This window comes from Crocuta crocuta, unplaced genomic scaffold (assembly GCF_008692635.1).
Source record: "Crocuta crocuta isolate KB4526 unplaced genomic scaffold, BGI_CrCroc_1.0 scaffold25, whole genome shotgun sequence".
NCBI classification, from domain to species: Eukaryota; Metazoa; Chordata; class Mammalia; order Carnivora; family Hyaenidae; genus Crocuta; species Crocuta crocuta.
The window spans coordinates 1,313,249-1,328,699 of NW_027532015.1; the positions used below are offsets into that span (position 1 = coordinate 1,313,249).

General features: G+C 41.1%; 1 protein-coding gene across 1 annotated transcript in view; it reads right to left on the reverse strand.

The window, feature by feature from the left end:
• Positions 1-15,451, reverse strand: part of ESR1 (estrogen receptor 1) — a 256,559-nt gene that overhangs the window by 24,760 nt on the left and 216,348 nt on the right. The window contains 1 exon segment of the mRNA XM_077776008.1: positions 5,985-6,118. Within this exon segment, the coding sequence (XP_077632134.1) occupies positions 5,985-6,118 (134 nt within the window).

Here is a 15,451-nt window from a genome sequence, read left to right on the forward strand (position 1 = left end):
TTTGTGAATTTGTTTTGGTTTTGTACTTATATAAGAGCTATAAAGGAAGTTTATACTTGGTTGTCCTCTTAAACAATAAATATGGTTATTCATATTTCAGCAGCATTAGAATACAAAGAACAAGAACATGTTACATCAGTATTAGGGGAGTCTGCGGCATTTTCTCTTTTAAGTGGGTCAGCCTTAAGAATACTGATTCCTGGGCCCTGGAGTAGGTGGGTTCAACGGGTGGTTGAATCAGGGACCCGGGAGATGGCTTCCCCCTCTGCTGGTGCTCTTGTGAGCACAAAATGATAAGCAGCCGTCCCTCCCCAAGGTTCTGAATATAATGTAAAACCATTCCTTGTATCGGAACACTGCAAGGATTCCCAGTCTCCCAAGAGCTGCTGCATTTTGACTCATCCCAGAAGGGCATATTGGGACTCCTCCAACCTAGTCCTTCCCAGGCTACAAGAAGTTGGTTGGCTTCCTCAGTTCCACAGAAGCTCCAAGAGACGTCTGCAACATGATACAGGACCCAATCCACCTGGTCTGGGGGCTAAGGTTGTCCATTCACAAGAAGGATATTTTGGTCATAAGAACACAATTTTTTAACCCCAAATGGCAGGGATGAAATCCTACCTCAGAACTTCCAGGCAGGAATCTATTTATTATCTAACTGCTAAGAAGAACACAGACATTCCTTTCACAGAGAAACAGCTTATCAAAGGGCATCCATCATCCCCTAAGTGGCAGAGTTGCTTGTCTAGAATGCCAGGCCTCTCTAATGACAAAATCCATGCCACACCAAGGAAAGTAGTGGAGACACTTGTTTCAGGCCACACCAGGAGTTTGTAGCAGGGAAAGGCTCTAAGAGTTGAGTCGACTGCCTATAGAATCCAGTCAGCCAGGGAGAAGGAGTTGATGAGCCACTTAATAACTATGAAGTGGCATTTACCTCAAAATCATAGCAATAGGAAGACTCCCTGGAGTGGAAGCTTGGCATTACAAAGAAATCAAGAGGTAATATAATCGAATCTTCTCCACTGTTCTTTCTTCTAAATATAGGGACTCTGAGTCATTGTCTTATTTCTCAACTTACAAATATAAATGCTGTAAATAACTGTCTAATAATTAACAGTGCAAAGAATTCAGCTCTAGAGAGAGGAAATATTCTTTGTGATGAGACCTTGTTATAATTGGTCATGAAGTAAAGGCTTGTCTGTCCACAGCGTGGCCTCTGGTGAACACATATGAAGCAAATGGACACCATAGCTTCAGCATCAGAGGTTTCAACAAGGCACCAAGATGACAAAAGTCGCCATATTAACAAAGCAGAACCGGATGACAGATAAAGAGGGCGCATTGTTTTTATGTTTATGTTTAAAATATCTGTGCCCATTCAATATTCCATTTCCCCTTTTTCTCTAAATGAACACCAGGGTACACACTTTAGAAACATGGCCATAGTTCTCTCCGGTATTTTGTTTTCCTTTTCACCCAGAATTGGTTTTGTTGTTGTTGTTGTTGTTGTTCTGTTTGTTTTTTTGTTTTTTGGGGGGGGGTTGTTTGTTTTTTTACCTTTACTCCTCTTTATTACTCCACCAGTGGAAAGGGAAATGTTGTCTGAAGGCAGTTTTGATGAAATGGTAATCAAGAGTACAACATTTCTAGAGCATAGGACATGTCACGAGGGGCACAGGGGACAGGGGAGCTGGAGTCTGGGGGTCTAATGATGGGTGGATAAAGTTAGCAGGGAGTGAGGTGTGTGACACCCTTTGGAACTATTGGAAAATATAAAGAACTGAGGTCTGTAATGGGTTCAGAAAAGGCACAGAAAGAACTATTAAGCTAAAGGGTGAAGGCCAAACCAAACATTTATTAGAGATTGTACATTTGTACCTATTAGGCTTTGACTTGTGAATTTTTCTGAGTCTTGAAAAACACTCACTAAAAGGGTAATGATTCAAATGGGAGAGGACTCTGAGGGTTCTGTGGGACTCACACATGGGTGGGAGTGGGAGGGGCATGAGAAGAAACACAGTGAACGGATGAATGAGAGGCTCACCGCAGAGTTTTCATTAAGGTTGGCCAATATTAAGGTTCAATTAACAATCAGTTATCCTCCATGAGCTCAATCTTGCTCTAAAATTTCTCTCAATACCATTAGACAGCACAATTAACCACGTGTCAGGGGAATGGTCTCAGTCTCCTTTGCTATTATTACCCTTGAGTCCTTGCATATTTTTTAAGCCTAGCAAGAAACCTTTAAACTAAAGCACTTCATTACATTGAAAAAAAGGCACAGGTGCCTGCTTTTGAGTCAGAGATTCCCGAGTGATGATGACTGCTGTCCCTGATGGGAAGTCCAGTGCATTAGACATTGTATGTGCAGTTTCCCTCTTTGCTCTCACAGTAGCCCAGGGCAATGAACATTATTTTTCCCATTTAACAGTTTGATATTATCTGGACCTGAAAAGGATATGTTTCATAATAGTAGAAACAGCATGTGACAGGTGGGAACTTTCCCCAAGCTCCCAGTCAGGTCCAGTCAATGAGGGTCTACTAAAGCATTAGACGGTCTAATACCTGTTAACAGTTCACAGGTTAGAGACTGTGAGGAATGTAAAAAAAAAGTATAGTTTATAGGGAAATCAGGATATACATGCATGAAAAAGCAATCTAACTTAAACTTAAAAACTGGAAAAAAATAAGCCAAAAAACTGTGTCATTCATTTTTATGTATTTAGCACAAAGTGTGTGAATTATCGAACAGATGAATGAAATAGGTCAACCATTTGACCGAACACTAGATTGTACAGTGCTGGCCCTATGAACTAAAAGAGTCTAGCGAAGGAAAGCTCATTATGGACTTGGGTGATAGCAAGACTTTCTGAATGAGATGAGGTCTGAGCTGGGCCTGGAAGAATTAAAAACACTGGAATTGTCAAGAAGGACTGAAGTCCCGCTGGGTAGGGGGAACACAGGAGACAGGCACAGGTGACTCCTTCCCTGTCCAGAGTCCCCTTCTGCAGCACCAGCCTCACCTCCCTCCAATGTTCCCTCTCAGTCTTTTTGCCTTGAGCTCATCTGCTCTGCTTGTGTTCCCCTTGTTTGAGTTCTGTTCCAGCTAGTTCTCAGAATGCCTTGAAGCTGGCATGGATTTTGCAAAGGCATCTCTGGATTAACCAGGAATGCCTTTGTCCTTTAGCAGAGAGTGGAAAAATAGTGTTTGTCCTATGAATGATTCTAGGCTTTGGTGAGCAAGGTAATAAATTATTCTTAATGGGGCATAAATCATGATGAGTATCTACCATTCCTAAAGAGCTGTGAAGGGGGCTTCCCATGGAAATTTTGGCATCTGGGAGACCCTCCTGAGACTTGCAGAAAGTCATTCCTAGCAGTCCACAGAACAACCTTTCAACTACCCTTCTGCCTCTACCCCAAAGTCCAGGCCAATGTAAACACACACTCTCAGACTTTGGTGACAGAACCCAAGGTTCCCCCATACACTGAGGTCTTGTTTCCCAGGAGTCAGAAAAGCATCTTCCAGCTCAGCTTTCCTGAATCCTGTCCAGCTTCCGCAAGAGATCCCTGGAATGAACGTCACTTTGTTCTTTATCTCACAACAGGTGAAGAACTGCCCTGGATCATAGTCATGAATTGGTTCGGCTTTTAGAAAACTCTATACCTCTAATTGTGGGCAAAGATTGTGAGGATTGTGGTCACCCTCCTATGACTGACTGCTTTTTCACTCTGAAAAAGCTCCCAGTACCCTATCATTGTGCTAAAGTCGCATCCTCTTTGATTCTGTTTTTCAGGAACAACATGAGACACTTGGAGCTGTGCACAGCAGCAAAAACTGCATTTCCAAACACAGCTCCCTTCTAGGGTAACCAGAGTGGCTTTGCTTTTTTACAGGTTGGGAGACAGATTCTGTTCCTGCTCCCGCTCGCGAGCCAGAGCGCCATCCTTGACAGAAAAGACGCATTGCTGCCCTGATATCTCATGAGGCAGAGAGCTGCAAACTCTGTCAAAATATAGGGCCCTGTGTTTCCAAAATCGTGTTCCAATCCTTCAAGTGCAAGGAAGCTCACAGCAGATCCTGAGAAAGACGTAGAAGAACTAGGATGGAGCAAGAAAGTGTAACCAGCAGGAGGCGGAGTCAGGGGGAGGAGCCAACCTTGCAGTGGGAAATGTTCAGGGATTTTGGGGCCAGTCTCTAACAAAAGGCTTTCTTGTGAGGGCTGAAAATTTTTTTTCCTCTGGGATTTAAAATACCTGGGTCTACGAATCCAATATTTTGGTGGCAAAAGTCTTGTCTTTTTTTTAATATATATAATATTTTAAAACCCCCACCCTGTCATAGGGACAGAACAATAACGTAGGAAGAGGCTACACGGATTTGAAGGAAATATTTTTGGTGACCAGGATCAAAGCATCTACTCGGTTGATTATATAACTCTGGCTAATTTTCACTTCCTGTCTGGAGTACTATTTCCTGGTAAAGGTGGGGGGAGGAGGAGTCCCAGGCCTTGATAGGCCTGCTTTCCCTGAAGTCACCAGATTGCCCACATGGAAGCCGTCAGCGTGTGCCAGCCCTCCACGGAAGGAGGAGCAGGTTCAAGACCTGGCGCTGTGCAGCCGAGTGGCACTGCTCCCAGAACCGTCCTCCAATAAAGAGCCATTGTGGGATCTGAACCCTTCGGCGTGCTGGACAAAGGACTCAAATGAAAAGCACAATGCGTGTGAGTGGAACCAGAAACTTGAATGGAGTGATAATCACTTCTTCAGTGTGGATCACATCATTGTTCATGTAACTTCATTCTGTCATTCAGTCCTTGCCTCGTGGAGTAGTACAGATTTCCATTCACCAGCTGATAAGTAGGAATGATTACTGTGGGAACCATTAAGCAATACAGGGATACAGGTGACTAGCGCTGGTGGGGAAGGGAAGCGGGATATGGTTAGAGGAGGTGCAAAGGGGTTGGCGTTCATGAGGAAGAGACAAAACATCCACATATGTGATTGATACAAACTGCAGTTCAGCTATTGGGAAACTGGAGACACATCCGGATCTAAATCAGGCCTAGGGCTTAAAAATAGCTACGATTTCTATGTGAGAATGAGGTCAGAGGCATCCAGAAGAGCCAGGGTCCAGGTCAAGGCTAAAGACTGCAGCTGACACCCAATTGTTGAGCTTTGGGTCCTACAGACCAGATATCTAGTGCTTAGCTCCAAATACTTGGGGAGGGGGGGCAGGGTGCTAGTTCAGCTGAGCCATCTGGGTGACCTGGAGAATATCTTTACACAACAGCCAACCTTACTACAAAAAGAAACAAAACAAATAAAACCCCCCCTACCCAGTTGCCACTCTCAGCTAAGCTTTCTCAAAGGAATCAGGAGGAGGACATAGTTGACTTGGACACCGCAGGTGAAATGAGAACCACTCTTTCAGCTGGACTAACTTACCGCACTCCATGTGCCTCAGTTTTAGGAGCAGGTGTTTCTATCTCTGAGCCAATTATATTTGTCACCTAATCAGTTTTGACCAGAAATACGGTCAATCTCAAATAAGCCTGTTTCCTTATGATCTGGACCTTGGTGTTAGTCACTTGGTCTACTTACTCTCTGACATACACAGCTATCAACAGATGTGTCTATATACCAGTTCCATTTTAATAAAAGCATCCGCCCTACAGTAAATGAATAGAAATAATAAAATAAAAACATCCCCAGTTTCTGTAAAAGGATGCAAATATTTCAACAAAAAGTCCATTTGATTCAATGTCCAATTTTTGTTCTTCATTCATCGGATTTGACCAGGGCAGGCTCCACCTCCATAAGTGGTCTACAATGACAACAGGGTATTTTAAATGGGCGTCAGTTGTTTCTTTCAATTTATGCTTATGTCTTTGTAATAGGCGGCCTGTATCTGGCTGAAAATACAAGTAAGGCTTTCTTCCAGTAACCCAGCATTAAATTCCCCCATGTTATCAACTCACCAGAATTAAGCAAAATGATGGATTTGAGGCACACAAACTCTTCTCCCTGGAGATTCATCATGCGAAATCGAGATGACGTAGCCAGCAACATGTCAAAGATCTCCACCATGCCCTCTACACATTTTCCCTGGTTCCTATGAAGACACAGAAAATTTTTTTAAAAAATAGCATTAAAGCACAGAAAAGCTTTCAGACCCAATGTAAGGTTCATATTAAAAAAAAATCTACTGGCTCCAAATCCATCAAAAAACAAAAACAAAAAAAACAAAAAAATCCTGCAGCCCATTCTCTTCACGGAGCATGAACATTCATTTGAATTCTTGAAGGCAAAACAAACAAAAAAAGGTTTTCCATCAATGAAACATTTCATTTCAAATTCTCAGAAGAGAAATACTGTTCAATTTCAAAATATGCCATGTTAAATACAGAATTCTTTGAAGAGAACACAGGCAGTAACTTTTCTGACATTGGCCATAGCAACTTTTTTCTAGGTAGGTCCCCTGAGGCAAGGGAAACAAAAGCAAAAATAAACTACTGGGACTACACCAAAATAAAAATCTTCCATACAGCAAAAGAAATAATCAGCCAAACCAAAAGACAACCTACTGAATGGGAGAAGATATTTGCAAATGACATCCAATAAATATAAAGAACTTATAAAATTCAACAAGCTAAAAGCAAATAACACAATTAAAAAATGGGTATAAGACATGAACAGACCTTCCTCCAAAGAAGACCTACAGATGGCCTACAATATGAGAAGATACTAAATAAACATCACTCATCATCAGAGAAATGCAAGCCAAAACTACAAGATATCATCTCAAACCTGTCAGGAAAGCTGAAACGAACAACATAAGAAACAACAGGTGTTGGTAAGGATGTATAGAAAAAGGAACACTCATGCACTGTTGATGGGAATGCAAACTGGTGCAGCCACTGTGGACGCAGTATGGAGTTTCCTCAAAAAGTTAAAAATAGAACTACCCTAAGACCTAACAATTACATTACTGGGTATTTACCCAAAGAATTCAAAAGCACTAATTCAAAGGGATATATGCACCCCTATCTTTACAGCAGCATTACTGACAATAGCCAAGATATAGAAATAGCCCAAGTGTCCATCCATTGATGAACAGATAAACAAGTGGTACATACAAACAATGAAATATTATTCAGCCACAAAAAAAGAATGGCATCTAGCCATTTGCAGTGACAAGCATGAAGTGACATGAATTATACTGACACTCACTCAGTATAATCCTGAGTGAAATAAGTCAGTCAGAGAAAGACAAGTACCATATGATTTCACACACATGTGGAATTTAAGAAACAAAACAAATAACAAAGGAGAAAAAGAGAGAGAGAGAGAGAGAGAAACCAAGAAACAGACTCGTAACTATAGTGAACAAACAGATGGTTACCAGAGGGGAGGTGGGTGAGGGGGACAGGTGAAAGGTGACGGGGATTTAGGAGTGCATTGGTCGTGATGAGCACAGGCGGTGCACAGAAGTGTTGAATCACTATATCATATACCTGAAACTAATCTAACACTATATTGACTATCTGGAATTAAAAAAAAAACTTAAAAAAATAGATCTTCAACCTATGGGTAATCAAAAATGATTAAGATTCAGGTAAATGATTTTTCTAAGTATTTATTGATTTACTGCTATCTTATAGGCATTGTGGTAGTTATGGGAATAAAAAGAGGGCCTCTGCCCTCTCAATATGCTCATAGCCTTGAAATAATATAGCTGAGTCTAAGAGACTTGCATAACGTGCTTTTGAAATACAGGAGGAAGTATAGCTGGGAACTCTGGCTATGCTGTGGCTGGATGAGAACTATTTATGTTGCCAAGGACGACAGGTAAGGATTAGCCTCGTAGGTGGCCTTTGAGTTGACAGCTTAAGAAATTTAGGCTTCGCTCAACAGGAGTGTGAAAGTATCATTGGAAAAGGGTCTTAAGCATGGAAAGGAAGAGCAGAGTGAAGGAACACAGACCAGTGTGCCGCAGGTATGAAAGAACTAAGAGATTATTCTGGGAAAGGAGGAAAAGGTCAGGTGACCAAAGATGTCCTACATTATAAGAAATTTAGGTTTTGTATCAAAAGCCTTTTGGTGCATGCTTTTTGAAAGCACTGTTTGAACTATTTAAAATATTTAAAATGCAGAAGTCCTCTGATCTAGCAATTCTACTTCCAGAAATTGTTCTATAGCTATTTGTACATGTGTACAATTTGTACAACAGAGCCTTGGCACAGAGGATTTAACATTAGTAGTTGCAACTATTAATTAAGCAAACTTTAAGGTTCATAACATGTAATATTTAAAAAAGAAAGTATTGGTATTTTTTCTATAGGGTTGTTGCAGAAATTAAATAAGATCATAAAGAGTCTGTTCATCTCTTTGTTCACAAGCTGAGTTTGGGGCATGTTGTCTTTGAGGGGGACAAGAAGAATTTAAAATACCCTACGTTGGGCACCTGGGGGGCTCAGTCAGTTAAGCGTCTGACTCTTGATATTGGCTCAGGTCATGATCTCACAATTCATGGGATCAAGCCCCACTTCGGGCTCTGCACTAACAGCACAGAGCCTGCTTGGGATTCTCTCTCTATCTCTGCCCCTCCCCTTTGCTTGTGAGCACTCTCTTTCCCTCTCCCTTGAAACAAACCTTTTAAAAGAGTACAATAAAATATGCTATTCATATGCAAACGTATTTGTGAAAAAATAACAATTTAAAACATGAACAGTAAGCACATTATCCAGCACTTCATTGTATTTTTTATTAATGTATTTTGGAGTTCATCAATTGTTTTTAAGAGCTGCATAACTGTTTTTAACAGCATATGTTTTTCACTGAACAAAGTGCTAACATTTTTTTACCACTTCTTTGTTGGTTGACATTTCAGTTGACTTCAAGTATTTTGCTGTTACAAACATTTCATGCAAAAACTATTCTTATGTTTATGTCTTCAGACACATGTACAAATAGCTATAGAAAAAATTCTGGAAGTAGAATTGATCAGAGGACGTATGCATTTTAACTATTTTAAATAGTTCAAACACTGCTTTCAAAAAGCATGCACCAAAAGGCTTTTGATAGAAGAATATATCAGTATAAACTTCTGTGGGAGGCCTGTGCTTATCCTTTGCTGATATTTTTCTGTTAGGTTACTAGTCACTTTCACATTGATTCTTAACTGCCCTTTATATATTATAGTAATTAGCCTTTTATTCTGTGTATGCTCAATGCTTTTTTTAGTGGTTTGTCACAGTGTTTGAAAATCAAGAGTCTTGATTTAAATTTTAAAAATCAAGCATCTGACTCTTGATTTAAAATTTTAAAAAAAAATTATTGAGGGCCCGTTATATATCAGGACTTTGCAGGACATTAGGGTACAGAGAAAAAAGATATGGGCCTTGTTCATAAAGGTGTTGCCAACAAGGGCAAGACAGACAAAGAGAAAGACAGGTGAAAGACTACGGAATATATTCCCCCAGAAAAGTATAGAAAGAAAGTGTTAGCACTAATGGCAGCCTCTCCTAATTTAACCCCACCAATATTGAAGAAATGGCTCTAGTCTTCAGGGATAAAGGTGAACAAGACTTTATGTAAAGTGTATAGCACAGTACATGGTACATAGTAGCAGCTATATTTAACTATTACAATGAGATATATGGATAGAGCCACAGATGTTAAGGGAGAGGTTGGCCTTTTTAACTCCAGTATCCAGAAAACAATGACCACAGTTCATATTGGTTTTATTGCCATATCCAGCTTCATGAAGCTCTATAGATGCAGAGGGGAATCTTCAAAAGCTATGTTGCTCAACAGGGGGATGAGATAGTGGTCACAATCAAAGGGTGACTTGGCCTTAAGGAGGGCCATCACACTAGAAGGGAGTTTTTCTTGTCCTGTGGTCAAAAAAAATTTTTTTTAAGTAGCACATTTTCTTTCTAGTGAAAAAATAAACAAGGATAGGGGAAAATGTTTGGAGGATGAAGCTTTAAAAATAATAACTCATAGCCAAAATAGAGAAATGTTCCTTTCTCAGTATAAAGTCTCTGTTGACTTAACAGACTGCATGCCGGCAGGGGAGGAACTAACTCTCAGTGTGGGAGGGAGCCTGTGTTCACCTGCTGTGAGCAAAAGTTCAGTTCAGAAACTGAGAAAGTGGGGCCACAGCAGTTCTCTTTCTTCTCGTCTCTTCTCAATAGTCTCCCACGTTTTCTCGCGAGATGCTCATCCTTATCCCCTCCAGCAAGAGGGGAGCCCTCTTAGCCTCCTCTCACCAGATACTCTGTCGATTTTAACCATCCGTTCTCACCTGCCCAGGTCTGCTGCTCGCTCTGAAGCACCCCATAGGAGTTATAGCCCGACCCTAGCCCAACCACAGCTGTCAATTCCTTTCTCAGTGTGTGTGTGTGTGTGTGTATGTGTGTGTGTGTGTGTGTGTGTGTGTGTGTGTGTGTGTTCCTACAGAGGACGTGGAGGGAGCAGACATTAAGTATAAAGCATTGAGACATTATGATAAGAAGACCCTGGGGCTTACCTTCCATGCAAACAAAAGTGCTTCTCAACTTTGAGGGCTCCTGGGGAAATATGCATCCCAGTGAAGCTCCAATTTTCTAAGCAGTGCTGTAAGAGTCTTGAAGAACTTGAAGCTGCTGCCTCTATAAGAATAAACTCACTGGCCTTTCAATGGGAAAGACTTCCTTGTTCGAAATACTTCAGCGATTCTGCTATTCGTGTAATGAATTAAAAATATGTGCTTCGATGGCCCTGAAGATGTTTCTGGTAAACCACTAGAACGCTGCCCTCTTGGAGATAACTGCCTGGCTGTGTGCTATGCATGGGTCTGCACAAGCATGGCTGGCACGGGTGAAAAGGCTGGTGATATGAGCCAGCGAACTGGTGATGTGTCCCTCTCAGATCAGGTACAAAGTGATGTGGACTTTACAGGTTAGACAGACACTTGTTGCCTGCCTAACACAGAGGAACCCTTTAATATCCACTAAAGTCATTACATGCTGGGGTCAGGGCTTCATTTTCTGAGTCCTGCTGAAATATTCTCTGCAAACCTTAAGTAGCCAATCAGACTAGAGCATTTAATTCAATCTCAGAGGGGACAGATGAACCAATACCACCAGAAATGGGTGATTACTAAAAACCTGGAGGTAAAGTAACTAAAATAAGACAAAATTAGGCTAACCCCATGAGCTGCTCTGGAGGCAGAGAAACACATGGGGTATAAGGACCAATATTTATTTTTAAGGGAAACACAACGTCAGTCATAAATCAGAAGCAGTTTACCAAGCAGACCAGCCCATGACCCCCACTGTGAGATGTGACAGCCTGTGACAATGAACTCCTCCATCCATTACATCAGTCCGTGTTCAGAACACCTCAGAATCCCCTTGTGGGATTCTGCACTTTAGCCTCTTTCAGATGCAGTCCATCTGCACTTAAGTAGTGGGAGAAGGAACCAAACTTGAAAGAACACTTGCTTATGGCATGTCCTGGAAGTCTATCCTCTATAGAAATGAAAGCCTATTTCTGCATGTGAAACCAAGAGTCCTAATGCATGTGAGGCATATCAAACCTGCACTGTGTATCAGATAAAGGTTTAGTATCCAAAATCTATAAAGAACTTACCAAACTCAACACCCAAAAAAACAAATAATCCAGTGAAGAAATGGGCAGAAGACATGAATAGAAACTTTTCCAAAGACGATATCCAGATGGCCAGCAGACACATGAAAAGATGCTCAACATCACTCATCATCAAGGACATACAAATCAAAACCACAGTGAGATACCACCTCACACCAGTCAGAATGGCTAAAATGAACAACTCAGGAAACAACAGATGTTGGTGAGGATGTGGAGAAATGGGAACACTCTTGCACTGATGGTGGGAATAAAACTGGTGCAACCACTCTGGAAAACAGTGTGGAGGTTCCTCAAAAAATTAAAAATAGAACTACTCTACGACCCAGTAATAGCACTACTGGGAATTTATCCAAAGGATAAAGGAGTGCTGATTCATAGAGGCACATGTACCCCAAAGTTTATAGCAGCTCTATCAACGATAGAAAAATATGGAAATAGGCCAAGTGTCCATCAACTGATGAATGAATAAAGAAGACGTGGTTTATATATACAATGGAATACCACTTGGCAATGAGAAAGAATGAAATTTTGCCATTTGCAACAATGTGCATGGAACTGGAGGGTACTATGCTAAGTAAAATAAGTCAGTCAGAGAAAGACATATATCATATGTTTTCACTCATATATAGAATTTGAGAAACTTAACAGAAGACTATGGGGGAAAATAGTTTCAAACAGAGAGGGAGGCAAACCATAAGAGACTCTTAAATACAGAAAACCAACTGAAGGCTGATGGGGGGTGAGATGGGCATTAAGGAGGGCACTTGTTGAGATGAACACTGGGTGTTGTATGTAAGCGATGAATCATGGGAATTTACCCCCAAAACCAAGAGCACACTGTAAACACTGTATGTTAGCTAACTTGACAATAAATTGTATTAAAAAATAATAAATAAAATAAAATAATCTTACAAAATGCAGTTACCTTATAGCTTCTCTGTGTATGAAAAGACACTGATAGATAAAAACAGAAAATCAGGGAGATCCACATAAGGCATTTAATTTAGTTGTCCTACAAAGAAAATGCATTATGGGTAGAAAAAAAATACAAATTAAGGTGCTGTTTAAAATCAATAGTGGATGGGTTAGATATATTTAAAGAGCTTCTATATCTTTGATGCTACAAAATCTCTCAGCATATGCTCTGAAATGCTGTGACTCCATAAATAAATGATCAAGAGGTTTACATATTCAACACGTTGACATGTGGAACAAAGTGCTAACGATGTCAAATTATAAGCAATATATTTTGAAAGATACAAAATGTGAATGGCTTTATCTCAAAGCTGATTACTTGAGATGAAGGTGGTTGAGACTTTGGTGTCTGACTGCTAGGGTTCAAATCCTGGTGCATCTGTTGACCAATTATGTAACCTTGAACCAATTACATGAGCTGCGTGCCTGAACGAGCATACAGACAGAATCACCCACAATGGACAGACTGTAAGTTGTGTAAGAAATAATTAATCCATTGGGATGTGGTGGCTGTTTAATCCAGCAGGTTTGCCCATGGGGGTCAATAAAGAAACAGTACTGGACATGGGGCAGTGCCATAAAAAATGTTTGCTCCTTTGATGCCATCTTCCCTGGTAGGTGACTTTCCCTTTCAGGGACCCAGGATCCTTCTGACCTCTAACTCTGGCCTGTAAAGGTCCTTGAAATGTTCTTCATTTGCACAGTTGTCGGGGAAAGCTCTGGGGCAAGTACAGAATGTGCATTGGCAGGGAAGTGCTGTGAACACTGGATAGCTCACCCAAAGGACAAGCTTTTCACCATTCACTTCACATGTGGCCAAACAGAATAATGGGACGAAGGAAGTTCCCAGAAGGTGAAGTCAGGGCACATGGAGAACACTGGAAAGCTCCTTTTTCCTAGAGAATGGATTTAGGGACTCAAAGAACTCTCAGGCTCCTTCCCATAGAAGCCTTCCCTCATTCTGCCCGGTAGGATTTCACAACCACTATGAAAGAGTGATAGTGACTATTTCCTCTTCCCTTTTTTATCAGTGGGAGTTTTTACTGCAGTTACTTTGCCCTTACTCCAACATTGTCTATTAAGTGTACTCATGGGGTGAGGCTTCCAAACTAGGAGGAGTCACATCCATGCTTGATGGAGTGGACTGCACATCACTGAGAAATCTTTCAGCTGATGGACTTGGAGGTGGGCACAGCGATGGCTGCAGCTTTGGACCACTTCCTTAGGGGAGGGGCAGAGTGTGTTCTATGTGTGGGAGGAATGGATATTTGCTAGCCAGAAGTGAAGACTGACAAAGACTGCTGTATTCACCAAAACACGTTTCCTTTTTCTCCTGCATTTCCCCCTACACATTTCCCAGCCTCCCTTGTACTTCACAGTGTCCACGTGCCTGGGTTCTGCCTAATGAAAAGTAGGTGGAAGTAATTTACATCACTTCTGTGATGAAAGAGTGAAGAATCAGGTGTGCCTTTCCTAGTCCTTCTCCTCATTCTTTCGCCCAAATCAAGAGCATTTCCAGGACCCTGTTAGAATCAAAAGTTAGAAGGATTCTGGTCTCTGAATGAGAAGATCACCTATCAAGACGCCTACACTGAACTTGAGTAAGAAACAAACTTTTGTGTGTTGAACAGCTGAAATTTTAGGGATATCTGTGGCAGCTGTTCGCCTGAACCCCACATAACAGAAGAGATGCAGGAGTCTGCTTACTTCCTGCCCCAGCACACTCCTGACACACTGACACACAGGCACACTTAGAATCCAAAAATATACTTATCTTCTATAGACATGGCTACTGACTGAACATAGGGATATAAGAAATGTATTCTATGGCACCTTGCTTTATAGATTCTAATCACTTTCAAATGACATGATTAGAAAAGATGTCAATGAGTCTATGACATTTGATGTAGGCCTCCAAGGATAGATTTGAGTGGGAGGAAGAAAATTGCAGGCAGATCAACTGGTATCAATAAAATTTGACAGGTGGGAGTAATGACAGAGTGGTGAGGAATCCAGCTGGTGGAGTTTGGTGTTTATAAGGAGAGAAACTTAGAAAGAGAGCTTAGTCAGCATGTGGTATGCTTAACAAAAGTCTTATTAGGACATAATATATAAGAAAAGATCATGGAAAGCTTATCAGTGAGTGACATGATCAAATAGATGTTTTGGCATATTTAATCTGGCGTCAGTGTGCAGAGGAGAGGGAGGGAGAGAGGGGAGTCTGGAATGAGACTGCAGGCATGAGGAAGGAAGAGAAGGCAAAAGACTGTGACCATGGTTACAAAGATAAACAACGGATAGTTTGGAAATCTTCCATGAAGGAAAAATCAACAGACTTGGGAGAATGATCCACAGGATTGGGCAAAGAAAGGAAGAATTTTAAAACACCTTTGAAGCTGTATGCCAGAATGACTGGAAAGATGATGGAAGAAATAGAAAAAACAGGAGCACCTGGGTGGCTCAGTCTGTTGAGTGTCCAACTTTTGATTTCAGCTCAGGTTATGATCTCACATTTCATGGGATGAGGTCCCATGTAGTGCTCCATGCTGGGTATGGAGCCTGCTTAAGATTCTCTCTCCCTCTCTCTCTGCCCCCTCCCCAAACTTGTGCACAATCTCTCTCGAAAGAAAGAAAGGAAGGAAGGAAGGAAGGAAAGAAGGAAGGAAGGAAGGTACTCAGAGGATTTGTCATATGCCAATAAAAGAAAAAAATTCCCTTAAAAAGTACTGAATTTAAAGTTTCACAGGACTATCTAAGTAGACAAGGCAAACAGGAAACTGGCAATGTTTCTCTAGAACTTGGGAAAGAGGCCAGA